General features: G+C 44.7%; 1 protein-coding gene across 1 annotated transcript in view; it reads left to right on the forward strand.

The window, feature by feature from the left end:
- The first annotated feature begins 1,319 nt into the window (after positions 1–1,319).
- Positions 1,320–13,805, forward strand: part of CHN1 (chimerin 1) — a 78,443-nt gene continuing 65,957 nt past the window's right edge. Inside the window, exon 1 of the mRNA XM_075284135.1 lies at positions 1,320–1,528. Within this exon, the coding sequence (XP_075140236.1) occupies positions 1,510–1,528 (19 nt within the window). The 5' untranslated portion in view covers positions 1,320–1,509. The remainder of the gene's footprint in view (positions 1,529–13,805) is intronic.

A 13,805-nucleotide genomic window follows, 5' to 3' on the forward strand; every position in this document is an offset into this window, starting at 1 on the left:
TATCAGACTATGGTATAGTGCAATGACCAGGACATAAGGGGAGATAATAGCGGCCATGGGGAATTACTATGCATGCAGTTGTCTATCAGACTATGGTATAGTGCAATGACCAGGACATAAGGGGAGATAATAGCAGCCATGGGGAATTACTATGCATGCAGTTGTCTATCAGACTATGGTATAGTGCAATGACCAGGACATAATAGGGAGATAATAGCGGCCATGGGGAATTACTATGCATGCAGTTGTCTATCAGACTATGGTATAGTGCAATGACCAGGACATAAGGGGAGATAATAGCGGCCATGGGGAATTACTATGCATGCAGTTGTCTATCAGACTATGGTATAGTGCAATGACCAGGACATAATAGGGAGATAATAGCGGCCATGGGGAATTACTATGCATGCAGTTGTCTATCAGACTATGGTATAGTGCAATGACCAGGACATAATAGGGAGATAATAGCGGCCATGGGGAATTACTATGCATGCAGTTGTCTATCAGACTATGGTATAGTGCAATGACCAGGACATAATAGGGAGATAATAGCGGCCATGGGGAATTACTATGCATGCAGTTGTCTATCAGACTATGGTATAGTGCAATGACCAGGACATAAGGGGAGATAATAGCGGCCATGGGGAATTACTATGCATGCAGTTGTCTATCAGACTATGGTATAGTGCAATGACCAGGACATAATAGGGAGATAACAGCGGCCATGGGGAATTACTATGCATGCAGTTGTCTATCAGACTATGGTATAGTGCAATGACCAGGACATAAGGGGAGATAATAGCGGCCATGGGGAATTACTATGCATGCAGTTGTCTATCAGACTATGGTATAGTGCAATGACCAGGACATAATAGGGAGATAATAGCGGCCATGGGGAATTACTATGCATGCAGTTGTCTATCAGACTATGGTATAGTGCAATGACCAGGACATAATAGGGAGATAACAGCGGCCATTAGATGTGACGGGCACTGGACTAGAGGGAGCGAGGATTTCCTGTTGCCAGGACAACGCCGGCAGCCGCCAGCCTGACCGCCGCCTCTGTCTGAGGAGGTGAATGGAGCTCGGTCATGTGGGGGGAAGCGAGCAAGATGGCGGCCGGGAGCCAGAGGGATGCGGCGTGACTGCGATCATCTCGGGTCATCTATTGCGAGTGAGTCCTCCGGGCCACAGCACACCGGGCCCGCTCCTCCTCCTGCTGCTGCTGCTGCACGGCCCTGCCTGAGCTCCTTTATGCAGATAGAGGAGCGCTGCTGCTGTGTATAAGCCGCCCGCCTGCACCCTCCGTGCTATAGAGGCAGCCCAGCCCATCGCTCCCCTGCACAGGGCATGTGTCACCTGGCCATGATGGATGATGCTCTGCTGCACTTTAACTTTTATGTCTTGCTGTGATTTCCAGTGCAACTTGAAGGAGTTACAAGCAGTGAAGCTGCGACCACCTAAGATCTGCCCTCAGCTGCGAAGAATAGCCCCCAGCCCACCCTGACAATGGCCCTCACGTTATTTGGTGAGTAGACCGGTGCATTGTGTTGTCTTGTCTCCCTATGCCTGGCAATGTGGTGGGATCCTTCTTATCTATTGTTTCCTCTCCAGGCACTGCCTATGGGCGTGTGCTGCCCCTCTATTAAATGTATGAGCCCCTATTATAGAGCCATTAATAGTCAGTGACCATCGGATTACGGTGACGCCATCCCTCTGTTTACCTGTCTTGTAATGATTCCCGTGAGTTAGTGGCCCAGTTATCCGTATATGTAATATTATGCCGTATGCAAAGATGGATGATATTTGTTACGATATTTAATCCAGCTGGACGCTAGTTCATTAAGCAGCGATAATTGCGTAGTGTAAGGCTGTGGTCACACAATAGGTTTGCAGCATGCTTGCAGATTTTTTTCCTTTGCATGATCTGGATCACATCCAGAAGATAAGGGTATAAGGTTACAGGGCGATGCGTGGCCATGACCAAGATCACTGTGTCGCCCTGCGACTTTTTCACTAATGTAAGTGAATTAAATTGCATTGCAACCCGTAGGGTGACTGCGACTTCTGGTGACAAAAAGAGTCCCAGCACTCTGAGGGTTACAGTGCTACTCTATAAATTTACATCAATAAATGGTGCGGGGATCTTGCATGATCAGGGTTGTGGTCAAAGTCGCCGTGTAGCTGTCAATTTGGGCAAAATGAACTTGTATGTGAATCACAATAAAATAATGACTTAATTTGAGGAGGAAACCGGTATCAAAAATTTGGGGTATGTTCAAAAAGGTTTAAGTTTTAGAATGTAGCCAAGTGTCAAGTGCGATCTGTCGTGCCACGTGCTGTCGTGCCACGTACTGTCGTGCCACTTTTTACGAGCTGCAGTTTGATCCATTGATGTCTATAGTGAAAAAGAGTGCTGGATTTTTTTGAAGCACTATAGACAATCGTTAAATGTGACTTGTGTGCAACTTTTTGTAATGCAACACATGTCACTGTAGCCCCAGTCTAATTTGGATACTTTTCTAAGACTATGTACAGCCACGTAAGACACTGATCCCATCTGTGCTAGTGCTGAAAGTGCCTGAGAGGAACCGAGCCCAACGGCCCCTATTTACTATAATAGCACGTGTTGGGTATCCGTCAAGGACCCAATGTTTTCCCGGATAAAATAGCACAGCAAGCTGCACAAATTAGTTTGGTATTATTGACCAGCTCTACAATGGCGGATCCAACATGGATGTGTACACAGCTTATACGATGTGTGACAAATCATTTTTGATCTGTCATGCACTGACTTATGATGGGTCTGCAGGATTTTTTTTTTTTTCTGGAGGCAGTAGCTTAACAAACCATGTTGTTATGAGCACCAAAAAGCGATGAAAACCGGACAGAAAAGTGGAGCAGTTGTGAATCGCTCCATGACAGGATTATGGTGACCAACAGAAAAACGTAAGGATGGGTTTTTTTGTGTTTACCATTCCTGTTGCAACCCTCAAATAACGTAAAACACGATACACAGCAGCTTTGACTTAGTGACACATTGCATGGCCATCGATAGTATCATGCTGTCTGAATTGCAACTAATGAAGTGAATTTTGCATGTTGGCTTGACCATGACATCTCAGTGCCTAAAATTGAAAACCTGCTGGATTTTTGGCAACTGAGATGGTACATGAACTTACAGGTCACATCGGGATCACATTCACCATCATTAGCTGCAAAGCAAGCAGCACAACACTGCTATCCTTTGACTGTGAACACTTTCATACCCCCAAATTTGCAATGTAACCAAGCCTAAAAATATGTAAGTATTTGTGGCGCTGTAGGCCCATAAATAGAGAACTGACTGACATAAGGCAGGTATATTAAGAGTTGTTCAAACATACCCTGACCAATTTCCAACTCTTTGCATCTCTTCAATAGGCGTTGCTCCTCTGATTCTGGCACAGTTGTTTTTTTTTTTTTTCCTCTACTCTAACCCATACCATTCCTGAACAATTGGTGCTGTTAGCATTTTGGGTACTAAAACTACTTAGGCTTTTTAATGTCAACTGGGTGTTCCTGGATTATTAAAAGATCATCTGGGACCGCCCATCTGACATTAGAGACAGCATTGATTGCTTAGGAATGGTAGGGGGCTAGAGGGAAAAAAAAATTCCCAGTGCACCAGAATCCATGGAGCAATCCTTTTAATAGGTGTAAAGAACTGGATTTGGTGGCGGTTGTGAAAGGTCCTCCTTAAAGAATTTGTAAGCTTGGTGAAATAATGCATTCCTTACTGTATTATAGTTCCATTTTTGGCGCTTTAAAGGGAACCTGTACACTATAATACAGCTATATTCCATCCATATGAAACCAGTGAGGGTTCCTTACTTAGATGACAAGTTGATAATGAACATAAGATGGTCTTTCGTTTATTTAGTATCTGTATCATTAGGAACATACACTTACCCTATGTGTTGCATTTGATTTCCATATGAATGCAGCTGATAGAAGATCCATTATATGACCCCTATATTACACTTCTATAATTTACTGTCCAGTTCATGGACTAAATGCAGTTTATAGCGGTGTAATTTAAGAAGGGAACTCTATCTGTTTAGACTTTTGCAGTGATGGATAGGATTCCACTTAGGGGTTAGAGATCAATGCACTGGCAGATGTCGGCTGAGGGAAGGAACTACTGAATATTTTACTGAATATGTCACTGTATGGCTGCAGTTCTCCACAGTGCCTGTCATTTGATAAGGGTCCTATTAAAGAGAATTTCGTCAGAAAAATTCTGTTCAATGGTCCGCATTTATTGTTGAGTTGTCAACCGCATTCAGTTGCGTCGTAACAAATTTCACTCAGAATTTGCAACACTTCATTGAGGCTGCCAGGACTATAATCACAGACAGCATCTGCAGCTCCATAGGTGTGAATGGAGCAGCGGTCACGCAAGTGTATTGGCACTCCATTCTGAAGAAGACTTTAGGTCTCCCGTTCTCCTGACCACTGTGGTCAGACTCCTAGCAATAAGACATCTATCCCCTGCCCTGTGAAGAGGGAATAAGTGTCCTTAACAGAGCAACCCCTTTAACGGGATCCTATCATTGGATACCCTTTCCCCCCCCCTAACAAATAGGAATAGCCTTAAGACAGGTTTTCTTCGCTATGAAAATGAGTTCTCTCGCAGCACTGGGGGGCGGTACCCAATGTTGGGAGAGAACTCCCAGCACCGCCTCCATCTTCTTCTGGAATGCCCTCTCCTTGTGTCTTCTTCCGTCCTGGGTTTCAATCTTCCAGGCCTCGGGCAGAGCCTACTGCGCATGCCCGGGCCACAAGAAAATGGCTGCTTACACCAGCTTACTGCCTAAGCGGCCATTTTCTTGTGGCCCAGGCATTCGTAGTTGGCTTGACCAAAGGCATAGAAGACTGAAACCCGGGATGGAAGAAGACGTAGAGAGAGGTCGTTCCAGAAGAAGATGGAGGCGGCGCTGGAGAGTTCTCACAGCATTGTGGACGCCCCCAGTGCTGTGAGAGAACACATTTGCATACTGATGAAAACCCGTATTTCTGCCGAACATCGGCGCGGAAAAGACATTTAAAGGTAGGAAAGGAATAGCCTTTCGCCTTTCTTAAGACTATTCCTTTGTGTTGGCGAGAAAAAAGGGTATTCAATAATAGGATCCCTTTAAATTTGTACCACCTAATATTTAGATAGGGTTAATAAATCTGCACTATTGCTTTTTTTTGGCCTGGTAATAAGATATAGCCATTAGAGCTCACCCTGCTTTCCCTGACCCTGGTTTGCCCCTTCAGTGACTACATTCACTGCTTCCAGCAAGGTGAGCATATTTGCTTGTAAAGCCTGTACTAACTTGCTCTGCACTGCCGATATTACCCTATGAAGCATGCTATATGCTCTGTATATACATATAATACACTTCTTCCATGTTATACCTAACATAAGTAAATTTCCATTCAGAAGTTTTTATAATTGTGCTATAAACCCCTAGCCAGACCTATGATATCACCCTTGTTGGTTGTCCTCCAAATCTCCCTAAAACTAATAGCATTATAACTAGATCTGATCTGTTCGCTTCATCGTAGATGCTGTCAATGCTTCTGGCTCGGATAACAGGGTTTCCCCGCAGTAAACCTTTGTGGTATATCGACTGTCTACGATATAAAAGTCTGATCGGTGAAAAAAATAAACCCCAGGAATATCCGCCTCAAAATCCTGACCCAAACAACGGCTCCCATTGAAATCAATGGGAGCTGGTCAGTTCTTTTTTACGGGAGCTGTTTGTTCCGGCTCCCAGAAAAAAGAAGCGACATGCTCATTCTTCAGGCGGAGTCGCCTCGCGAATCTGCCTGAAGACACTCCTTCCTTACGACTAGGACTATTCATTGGGCCTAATCCGGAGCGGAGAGCGCGACTGGATGCCGGTGCACTGCACTGGCATCCAGTCGCAGCTACCTGTATTTTGGACCGGAACCTGAGGTAGCCTCCGCCTCAGGTTCCGGACCAAAAAACTGTGGGAACCCGGCCTAAAAGTCTCTGGTAAGAAGCTAATTGTAGGATCATTGTTACCTTCTAATGTTGGGAGTATCCTTAGGATACACCATCTATATCAGTGGGGTCCAACACCCGACATGTCTGCTGATTAGCTGTTTTAGAAGGTCTTCTTCTTCTTCACAGGCAAGTGATCTCGGGGGATAATAAAACGGGATTTTCTGAGTCTTATTTATTGATGACCCATCTTTAGCATAGGTCATCCATTGAAGATCAGCAGAGAGTCTACATTTGGGACCCCTGCTGATGATCTATCCACAGGATATGATCTTTCGGGGTCCGACACCCAGACCCTGCACAATTATCTGTTGTAGCCCCCTCTGGTTGTAGGAACAGATGGCACATGCAGCGCTGCTCCTATTCAAGTATTCGTAGTAACACTGCAGTTCACTGGAACCACCACTATGTAGAGGATGGGACTGTTCCTAGTACTTCAATATTGCAGTGCTTCATGCGTCACCCGTCCACTTTCATCTTCTAGAACAGATGATCTGTGCAGGGTCTGGGTGTCAGATCCCGACAGGTCCTATATCCTGTGGATAGATCATCAGCAAGAAAACACCAGCTGATCTGCAGGGGTCCCAACAAATTACATACTGATGACCTTTCCTGTGGATAGGTCATTAGTATGAAAATTAGATTTGGGGCTGGAATACCCCTTTAGGAGGCTGCAGCACTCACCAAAACACTGCAGTCTCTTTAAACAGCGGAGACCCCAGGGTGTTGGACACTTGCCGATCCCCAAACGAAGACCTATCCAAAGCCTTTTTGCAGCTCCGTCCCATTTAAGTGAATAGGATTAAGGTGTAATTCCAAGCATAGGGGTTGGATCGACGGGTCTAACTCGAGGTTCATTTAGTGACTAGTTTTCTCCAAAAAATCCTCTGTGATCAAAGTTGTGTCCCATGGTGCCTGTAAATAACCATTGGCTATGCGGGTAAAGCCTACCATGTCACTTGGTAATATAAGGATGTTTGCTGCTGCGGTTCCAGAGTTGCCGCTGGAGACACATAGCTACATGTCTAGAGTAGTTGTATATTTATCCTGTAAACCCAGGGTTTTGTCTTGTAGTTCGTCTAGAAGTCATAATTCAGCGAAACGTGTCTTTTCTGGTACATGTAATATCCATATGGAGCCACCACTAACATGCGTCCTGCACAGATGTCACCAGCTTGTGGCATATGGGCCATAGCTAGTTCTGATCTCAATCCAGATAACACAAGTCTTGCTTTAAATACTCTGAATGGTCGGAGTAATACGTCATTTTATGTATAATTTATTGTGCTTGTATGGGTTATTGTGGACTATGGGAAGGGTTTTGGGGGGGGGGGGGTGATGCATTATTATGGGTTGGTTACTTATAGTTGACTGACTATACTACATTATACTTTGGACCTCTGTGTGCGGCGTTTACCGATACTACCCATCTGTTAGAGGATAGGTTCCCGTGAAGGGCAGTCTTAACAGCTTTATGAAATGTGATCATGTGAAATGTACAGATTGCACACAAACAAAAACATATCCATTTCCCTCTTGGGGTATGTTCAGATGCAGCAGACTGCTTCATGTTCCCGGGACAAAATCCATGTGCTTCATGCACTGCAACAGATGAAATTTGCAGCAAATCCGTGACATACAATGTACGACATGCAGGGAATTTCCGAGAGTAAAAATCCTCTACGTGTGAATGGGGTTTTGTAAACTGATGTGTTTGCAGGCATTTTTGCAAAATAAAAAAAAAAATAAAAAAAATATATATATATATATATATATATATATATATATATATATATATATATATATAAAATGTATGTGCAGATGGATCAACAAAAAAAATCATCTCTGAGGACTGGGGCTGATGTGAAATACAGCCACATAATATGCCATGTAATACCATATTTCTCATGCTGCGGGTGAAGTATCTGCCCATGACCAATCAGCTGTTTGCTCTGACAATTTCTGTAGGTGGCCGCAGCTTCTGGATTGACAGGATTGTTTGTGAGCAGGTTAAAGAATATTCTATAAATTTTCCATTCTCAGGGCGTCCATAGTGGTCAGGTTCATTAGTTTGTTAGTTATATCTGTATCCAAGAAAGCAGGTTATAACTAGTGTGTCCTCCATTAGGGTAAGTTCTCACACAGTTTTTTGGTCAGGATTTTGAGGCCGTATGCGCCTCAACATCCTGACCAAAAAGACGGCTCCCATGGAAATCAATGGGAGCCGCTCAGGAGTTTTTTTTTCCGGGAACCGTTTCTTCCGGCTCCCGGAAAAAAAGAAGTGAGGTGCTCATTCTTCAGGCCGAGTCGCCTCGCGATTCGGTGTGAAGACTCTCCCTCCTCTGGACTAATCCCATTCATTGGGCCTAATCTGGAGCGGAGTGCGCGGCTGGATGCCAGTGCAGTGCATCGGCTTTCAGCTGCGGCTGCCCGGTTGTTGGTCCGGAACCTGAGGCGGCGTCCACCTCAGGTTCTGGACCAAAAATCTCCGTATGAACTTACCCTTAGAGCTCTAACAGGTCAGCAAACCACATCAGACCTCTACCTAGTTTTGAGGCAAAGTTAGGCCATTACTCGTTGCATCCTTTAAATGGTTAAGATATTGATGATCTACACTTAGGATAGGTCATCAATATCATATCGGTTCCGATAACACTGGAGATGGTAATGGGGGCATGGTGACCTGACTGTAAAAGAGGTCGAACTATGGACCATCTGTGCGAGATGGAGCTACAACATTATGTGAGGAACAGAGAGGCATTTTCACAGAAGATCCTGATGTATCAAGGTTCACATAGGAGGTCTCAATAATATCTACAGGGAGCAGAGAGAGACCTCCTATTTGCACAGCAATCCATGCTAGAAAAAAAAAAAAGGTCACACTGATCATATGACTTATTGAAGAAGATGAAAGCAGGTTAAGGAAGAAGTAGACAACTATTACTATTGAGGGATGATGTTTTAGGCTATAAATTGACTCAAGAAAAAAAAAAAATCCCTTTAAGTGATAGGGAGAAAAGCTGCTGCGGCCACTATACACAGAACAGATCCGTGCTTCCGGCCTTGCTCTATGTGTTCATTCCAGTGCTGACCCCCACCGACCTGATATCGATGACCTGTCCTTAATATAGATCATCAATACCTTTTTAACTCTGAAAACCCCTGTAAAACAGAATATATGCAGTCCTTTCCATATGATCTGCGGTTCTATCCCACTCCTTTTCTCGTGGTCTTTACGGCTGATATAAATAACTGGATATCTTACACGGACAGTTTCTGAGATCCATCTTTCGGTGTCGCGTTTTGTTTTTTTTCCTCCAGGAGCGAGCGTCTTTGTTTGCTGCCGCTTCCTTAGTATTTCCTTTTCTGCTCTCTAGTCACACAACAAGGGAAGGGTGAGTGAAAGTTTTCAGGTCGTATTGAATTGACGGGAAAGGAAGTGCTGATCCAAGCTGAAATATAACAAACCTCGAGCAGAAGGCGGGAGGTTATATAATCTAGCCATAAATCAGATTGTTTCCTCTAGTTTCCATCCTGCAGGGATTTGGGAGTTTTTTTTTTGTTTTATTCTTTCACAAATTGGCTGTGCCGATCTCGAATATTAGGAAATTGCATAAACAGCCATTCTTAATATAAGGACAATCCCATAAGACGTTTTCAGGGCTTCTACGTTTAGGCTGGATTCACAGGGGCAAATTCGGTCAATAAGGTAGGGATTGGATGTTGGACGTATTTCTAAGACCAAACACTGAGGCGGAAACCAGATCCATGATTCTAGGAGTCTCTTCCTCCCCGCTGGCATACTGTCCTGTTCTATGATCATGTGTTCAGTATAAGACAGTAGACCTGCGGGGCAGCCGGGACTCCCCACACTATTGATGAATATGATGCTAAGAGTCTGCCTCCCTGCTGGCGTACTGTCCTGTTCTATGATCATGTGTTCAGTATAAGGGTGCATGCACACTACGGAACGCCGGGCGTGTATGAGAGCCGTACACGCCGGCGTTACAGCAGGGCTGCCGAACACTTCCCATTCACTTCAATGGGAGCGCTCGTAAACGCCGCTGTTACGAGCGCTCCCATTGAAGTGAATGGGAAGTGTTCGGCAGTCTGTTGTAATGCCGGCGTGTACGGCTCTCATACACGCCCGGCGTTCCGTAGTGTGCATGCACCCTATGACCTGCGGGGCAGCCGGGACTCTCAGCATTATAGATGAATATGATGCTAGGAGTCCAGATATCAGCTTAGTGTTTGGTCCAAGAAGTATGGCCGACATCTGATCCATATCTCACAGACTTAATCCACTTGTAGGAAGCCAGTCCTATTACCACCCTGCTATTCCATCTGCAGACTGACATTACAGCAGCCTATGTACTGCCTGTGCACCTCTCCTTCCTTCTTCATTTTAGTAAATAACTGAAGCCCACCTAAAATTACAATTCTGAATCCTCTTACCCAAGACCTCTTTAAGAGCTTTGTGCCGTTCCTCTGTTGTCCTTCCTGGAAACGCATGGAAATTTTGACTACTAGGGGTTACCATTCCACGTGGATAAGTATGTCACTGTATGTGCTGACATTGTGTAGTCAGTGATCAACATAACGGACTGTAGGAATACAGTATAGATGCCCCATAATAGTTATTTATTGGGAAATGCAAGTATTTCCTACAATAGACCTATCAGGAGATCTGCAGGGTCCTTGGCGCACTAAGGCAACTTCTTTCTAGTTGTGTTATTAAGGCATATGTTCTTAAAATGGAAAGGGGGGCCTGTATGTTCCAGTCTCTATTGGTACCTTTTTGAATGACACAGTTGTCCTGTAGTGGGCGCTGCAGCGGCTTAAAAATTGGAAACAAGATTGAGAATAAAGCCCGTCAATCAGTTGGCTTCATGTTGTCAGGATCACACAGCCCCTTTAAGAACCTGACAAGAAAGCCTCTTAGCCCCCCTGGTATATTATAGGATGGTGTCCCCTTTTGCAGGGCAATTTTGGTAATAATAGTATATTATGTTAAAGGCCGTACTCTAACCACAGCAACTGTGTGGTCATGTATTTCAGATGTCAGCTAAGATGTGCACGCTGTCACCCCTGTGTGGGGGGAGGGTTTGCTGTCAGGGGGTGCAGTAGTGCCCATTAGATGACTGGTAATTACAGCACCTAATAGACGTCCTCCTGTGTCGGGGTCTCTTTAAGGGAGGGTTGTACAAGGTCACAGCTATTGAACGCTCTATGGATGAATCAATGGCTCTGACCGCGTCCTCTGCCTTCTTCGGGTCTTTGTGTGTAATAAGGGCAGCGCCTTCTGCTTACCCTGTAATATTGCAGATCTTCGGGGTGTTACATATGCGTCTTGTGTATTATGTTATGTTTAGTTATTTTCTCCCTTATTCTCTTTACTCATAATTAAAGACGCGCCTTATGAGATCATCGGCACAAAGAAAAGACTTTGTGATCTGTATTTCACTTAGTGGACGGCAGCCAAAAGCTGAATGGTGCCGTCTGCGTTTCACGGTTTTCATGGATAATATGAGTTAAGTAATTTTTTTTTTTTTTAGACTCTCACCTTTTTTTGGGATATATTTCCCTGTGCAATGTGAAGGTCAGTTCCTAGACCCGTATTTTATTATCTTGAAGGATATCGCCTTCCAGTTCTACAGTTGCTGCTTAACTTCTGTTCTTTCTTTAACATTGTACATTGGGTTTCCTTAGTCATTTATCACTGATTCACTGGGTAGGTGATAAATGCTGGATCGGTGGGGGGGCGACAGCTGGGATCTGCACAGATCGCTTCTATGGGTACTGTAGACTATGAATAGAGTGACAGGGCGTATGTTTGGCCAATGCTCCTTTCAGACTCCTAACCGTGCTCTTGGGGGCAAATGTAATGTGGACAGGAGTCCCCTATTCTATCAACCAGTGGGGTTCCCAGCAGACCCCCTTCAAGCTAGCAAAAAAGAGATCAAAAGTTGTATACTAGTTATACATGCCTTGTACACTAGTTATCTGTGCCAGCAATTACCCATTTCTTTTAAACTAATTTTTTTAATTTAAACATAATTGTTTATTTTTATTTTCCATGCATATTTAATCTCTATTAAAAACCAGCACTACATCCTGCAATGTATACTCTGGCTACTAAGCCTAATGATAGACTGACACTTATCTTCTGCTGCAAAGAAAACTTCCACTGATTTAACAACACCTCTATAGATAACACAACTGATCCATCATTGTATTCACTATTGATAATAGATGATGTCACATCTTATCTATTCTCCCTCTCTGCACAGAGCATGTCTAGAAAACTTTCTCCTAGGCCAGGTTTATAGCTGCATTTGGGCCATTCCATTCCCCTATCACCATGAAATACGCGGAGAGGAAAGTCCTCCAAGCAGCACGTTTCTCTCCGCATTTTTTGTGTAGAAACTGAGCAGAAACCACATGGTCTCCATTATAGTCTATGGCAGGGGTCCTCAAACTTTTTAAGCACGGGGCCAGTTCACTGTCCCTCAGACCATTGGAGGTCCGAAATATAGTTTAATGGAATTCTATCATTAAAATCATGTTTTTTTTTTCTCTAGAACACATAGGGATAGCCTTAAGAAAGGCTATTCTTCTCCTACCTTTAGATGTCTTCTCCGTGCCACTGTTCAGTAGAAATCCCGGATTTCTGTCTGTATGCAAATGAGTTTTCTTGCAGCACTGGGGGCGGGCCCCACAAACAGCACTGGGGGCGTCCCCAATGCTGCGAGAGAAATCTCCAACGCCGCCTCTATCTTCTTCAGGAACGGACTCTTCACATGTCTTCTTCCGGAGCTGGTTTCAAACTTCTAGGCCATGGGCAGAGCCAACTGCGCATGCCCACAGGTCACAAGAAAATGGGCGCTTACTTACTGTGTATGCGCACTGCAGGCCAGGGACAAGACGGCTTCTAAACAGGACAGGCAGCGGTGGCAAAATTCCTGGCAGGCAGGGGTGAACCTAGCGTCTCTCCTGCCTGAGGCGAACTATAGAAAGGCATACCCCCTGCATCATAGCCCCCCTATTTTGGACACTCCCCCTCCCATTGGCAGATCAAGAACAACTCTTTTTCTGCCCCCCACAATAAATAACTCGCCCCCTTTTTTTTTTTTTTTTGGGCCCACAACCCAATAAGACTCCCTTTATCTGCCCACACCCCACAATAAATTACCCCTTTTTTTTCTGGCCCCATACATGGTATATGAACCCCTTTTCCTGGCCCACCACACGTTATATGACCCCCTAGTTCTGGCTCCCCACACGGTTTATGACCCCCCTTCTTTTTAGCCTCCAAGCTGGACTTCTCTCTCTCCGCATTTTTTTTTTTTTTTTTTCTCTTTTTGGCCAGAAACCTGGCGGTCCCCATTATAGTCTATTTGGGGTCCGCAGATTTCAGAGGATAAATACTATTTTAAGCAGATTCTGTTCAGGGGGTCCCTGAGCAGACCCCCTGAAGGGAAACCCAAATGCAGGTGTGAACCTGGCGTCAGTGGGGTGGAGAGGGACACTCCATTTTCAATCTCAGGAGGCGTACACACTTGTGCTCGGTGTCCAGTGTATGCATTCTGTCGGGTTTCTGTCTTCAGCCCTGGCGAAACTGGACAGGGGATGGAAACCTGGCGGTCAGCTTTAAAACCCATTTAATGGAATGGGTTTGTAAAGGTGTCCGCCTGTGGCCTGTTCGTGGGGAAACCGTTTTCCCAAAAGTCCTGCATGTCCAACTAAA

This window comes from Leptodactylus fuscus, chromosome 8, assembly GCF_031893055.1.
Source record: "Leptodactylus fuscus isolate aLepFus1 chromosome 8, aLepFus1.hap2, whole genome shotgun sequence".
NCBI classification, from domain to species: domain Eukaryota; kingdom Metazoa; phylum Chordata; class Amphibia; order Anura; family Leptodactylidae; genus Leptodactylus; species Leptodactylus fuscus.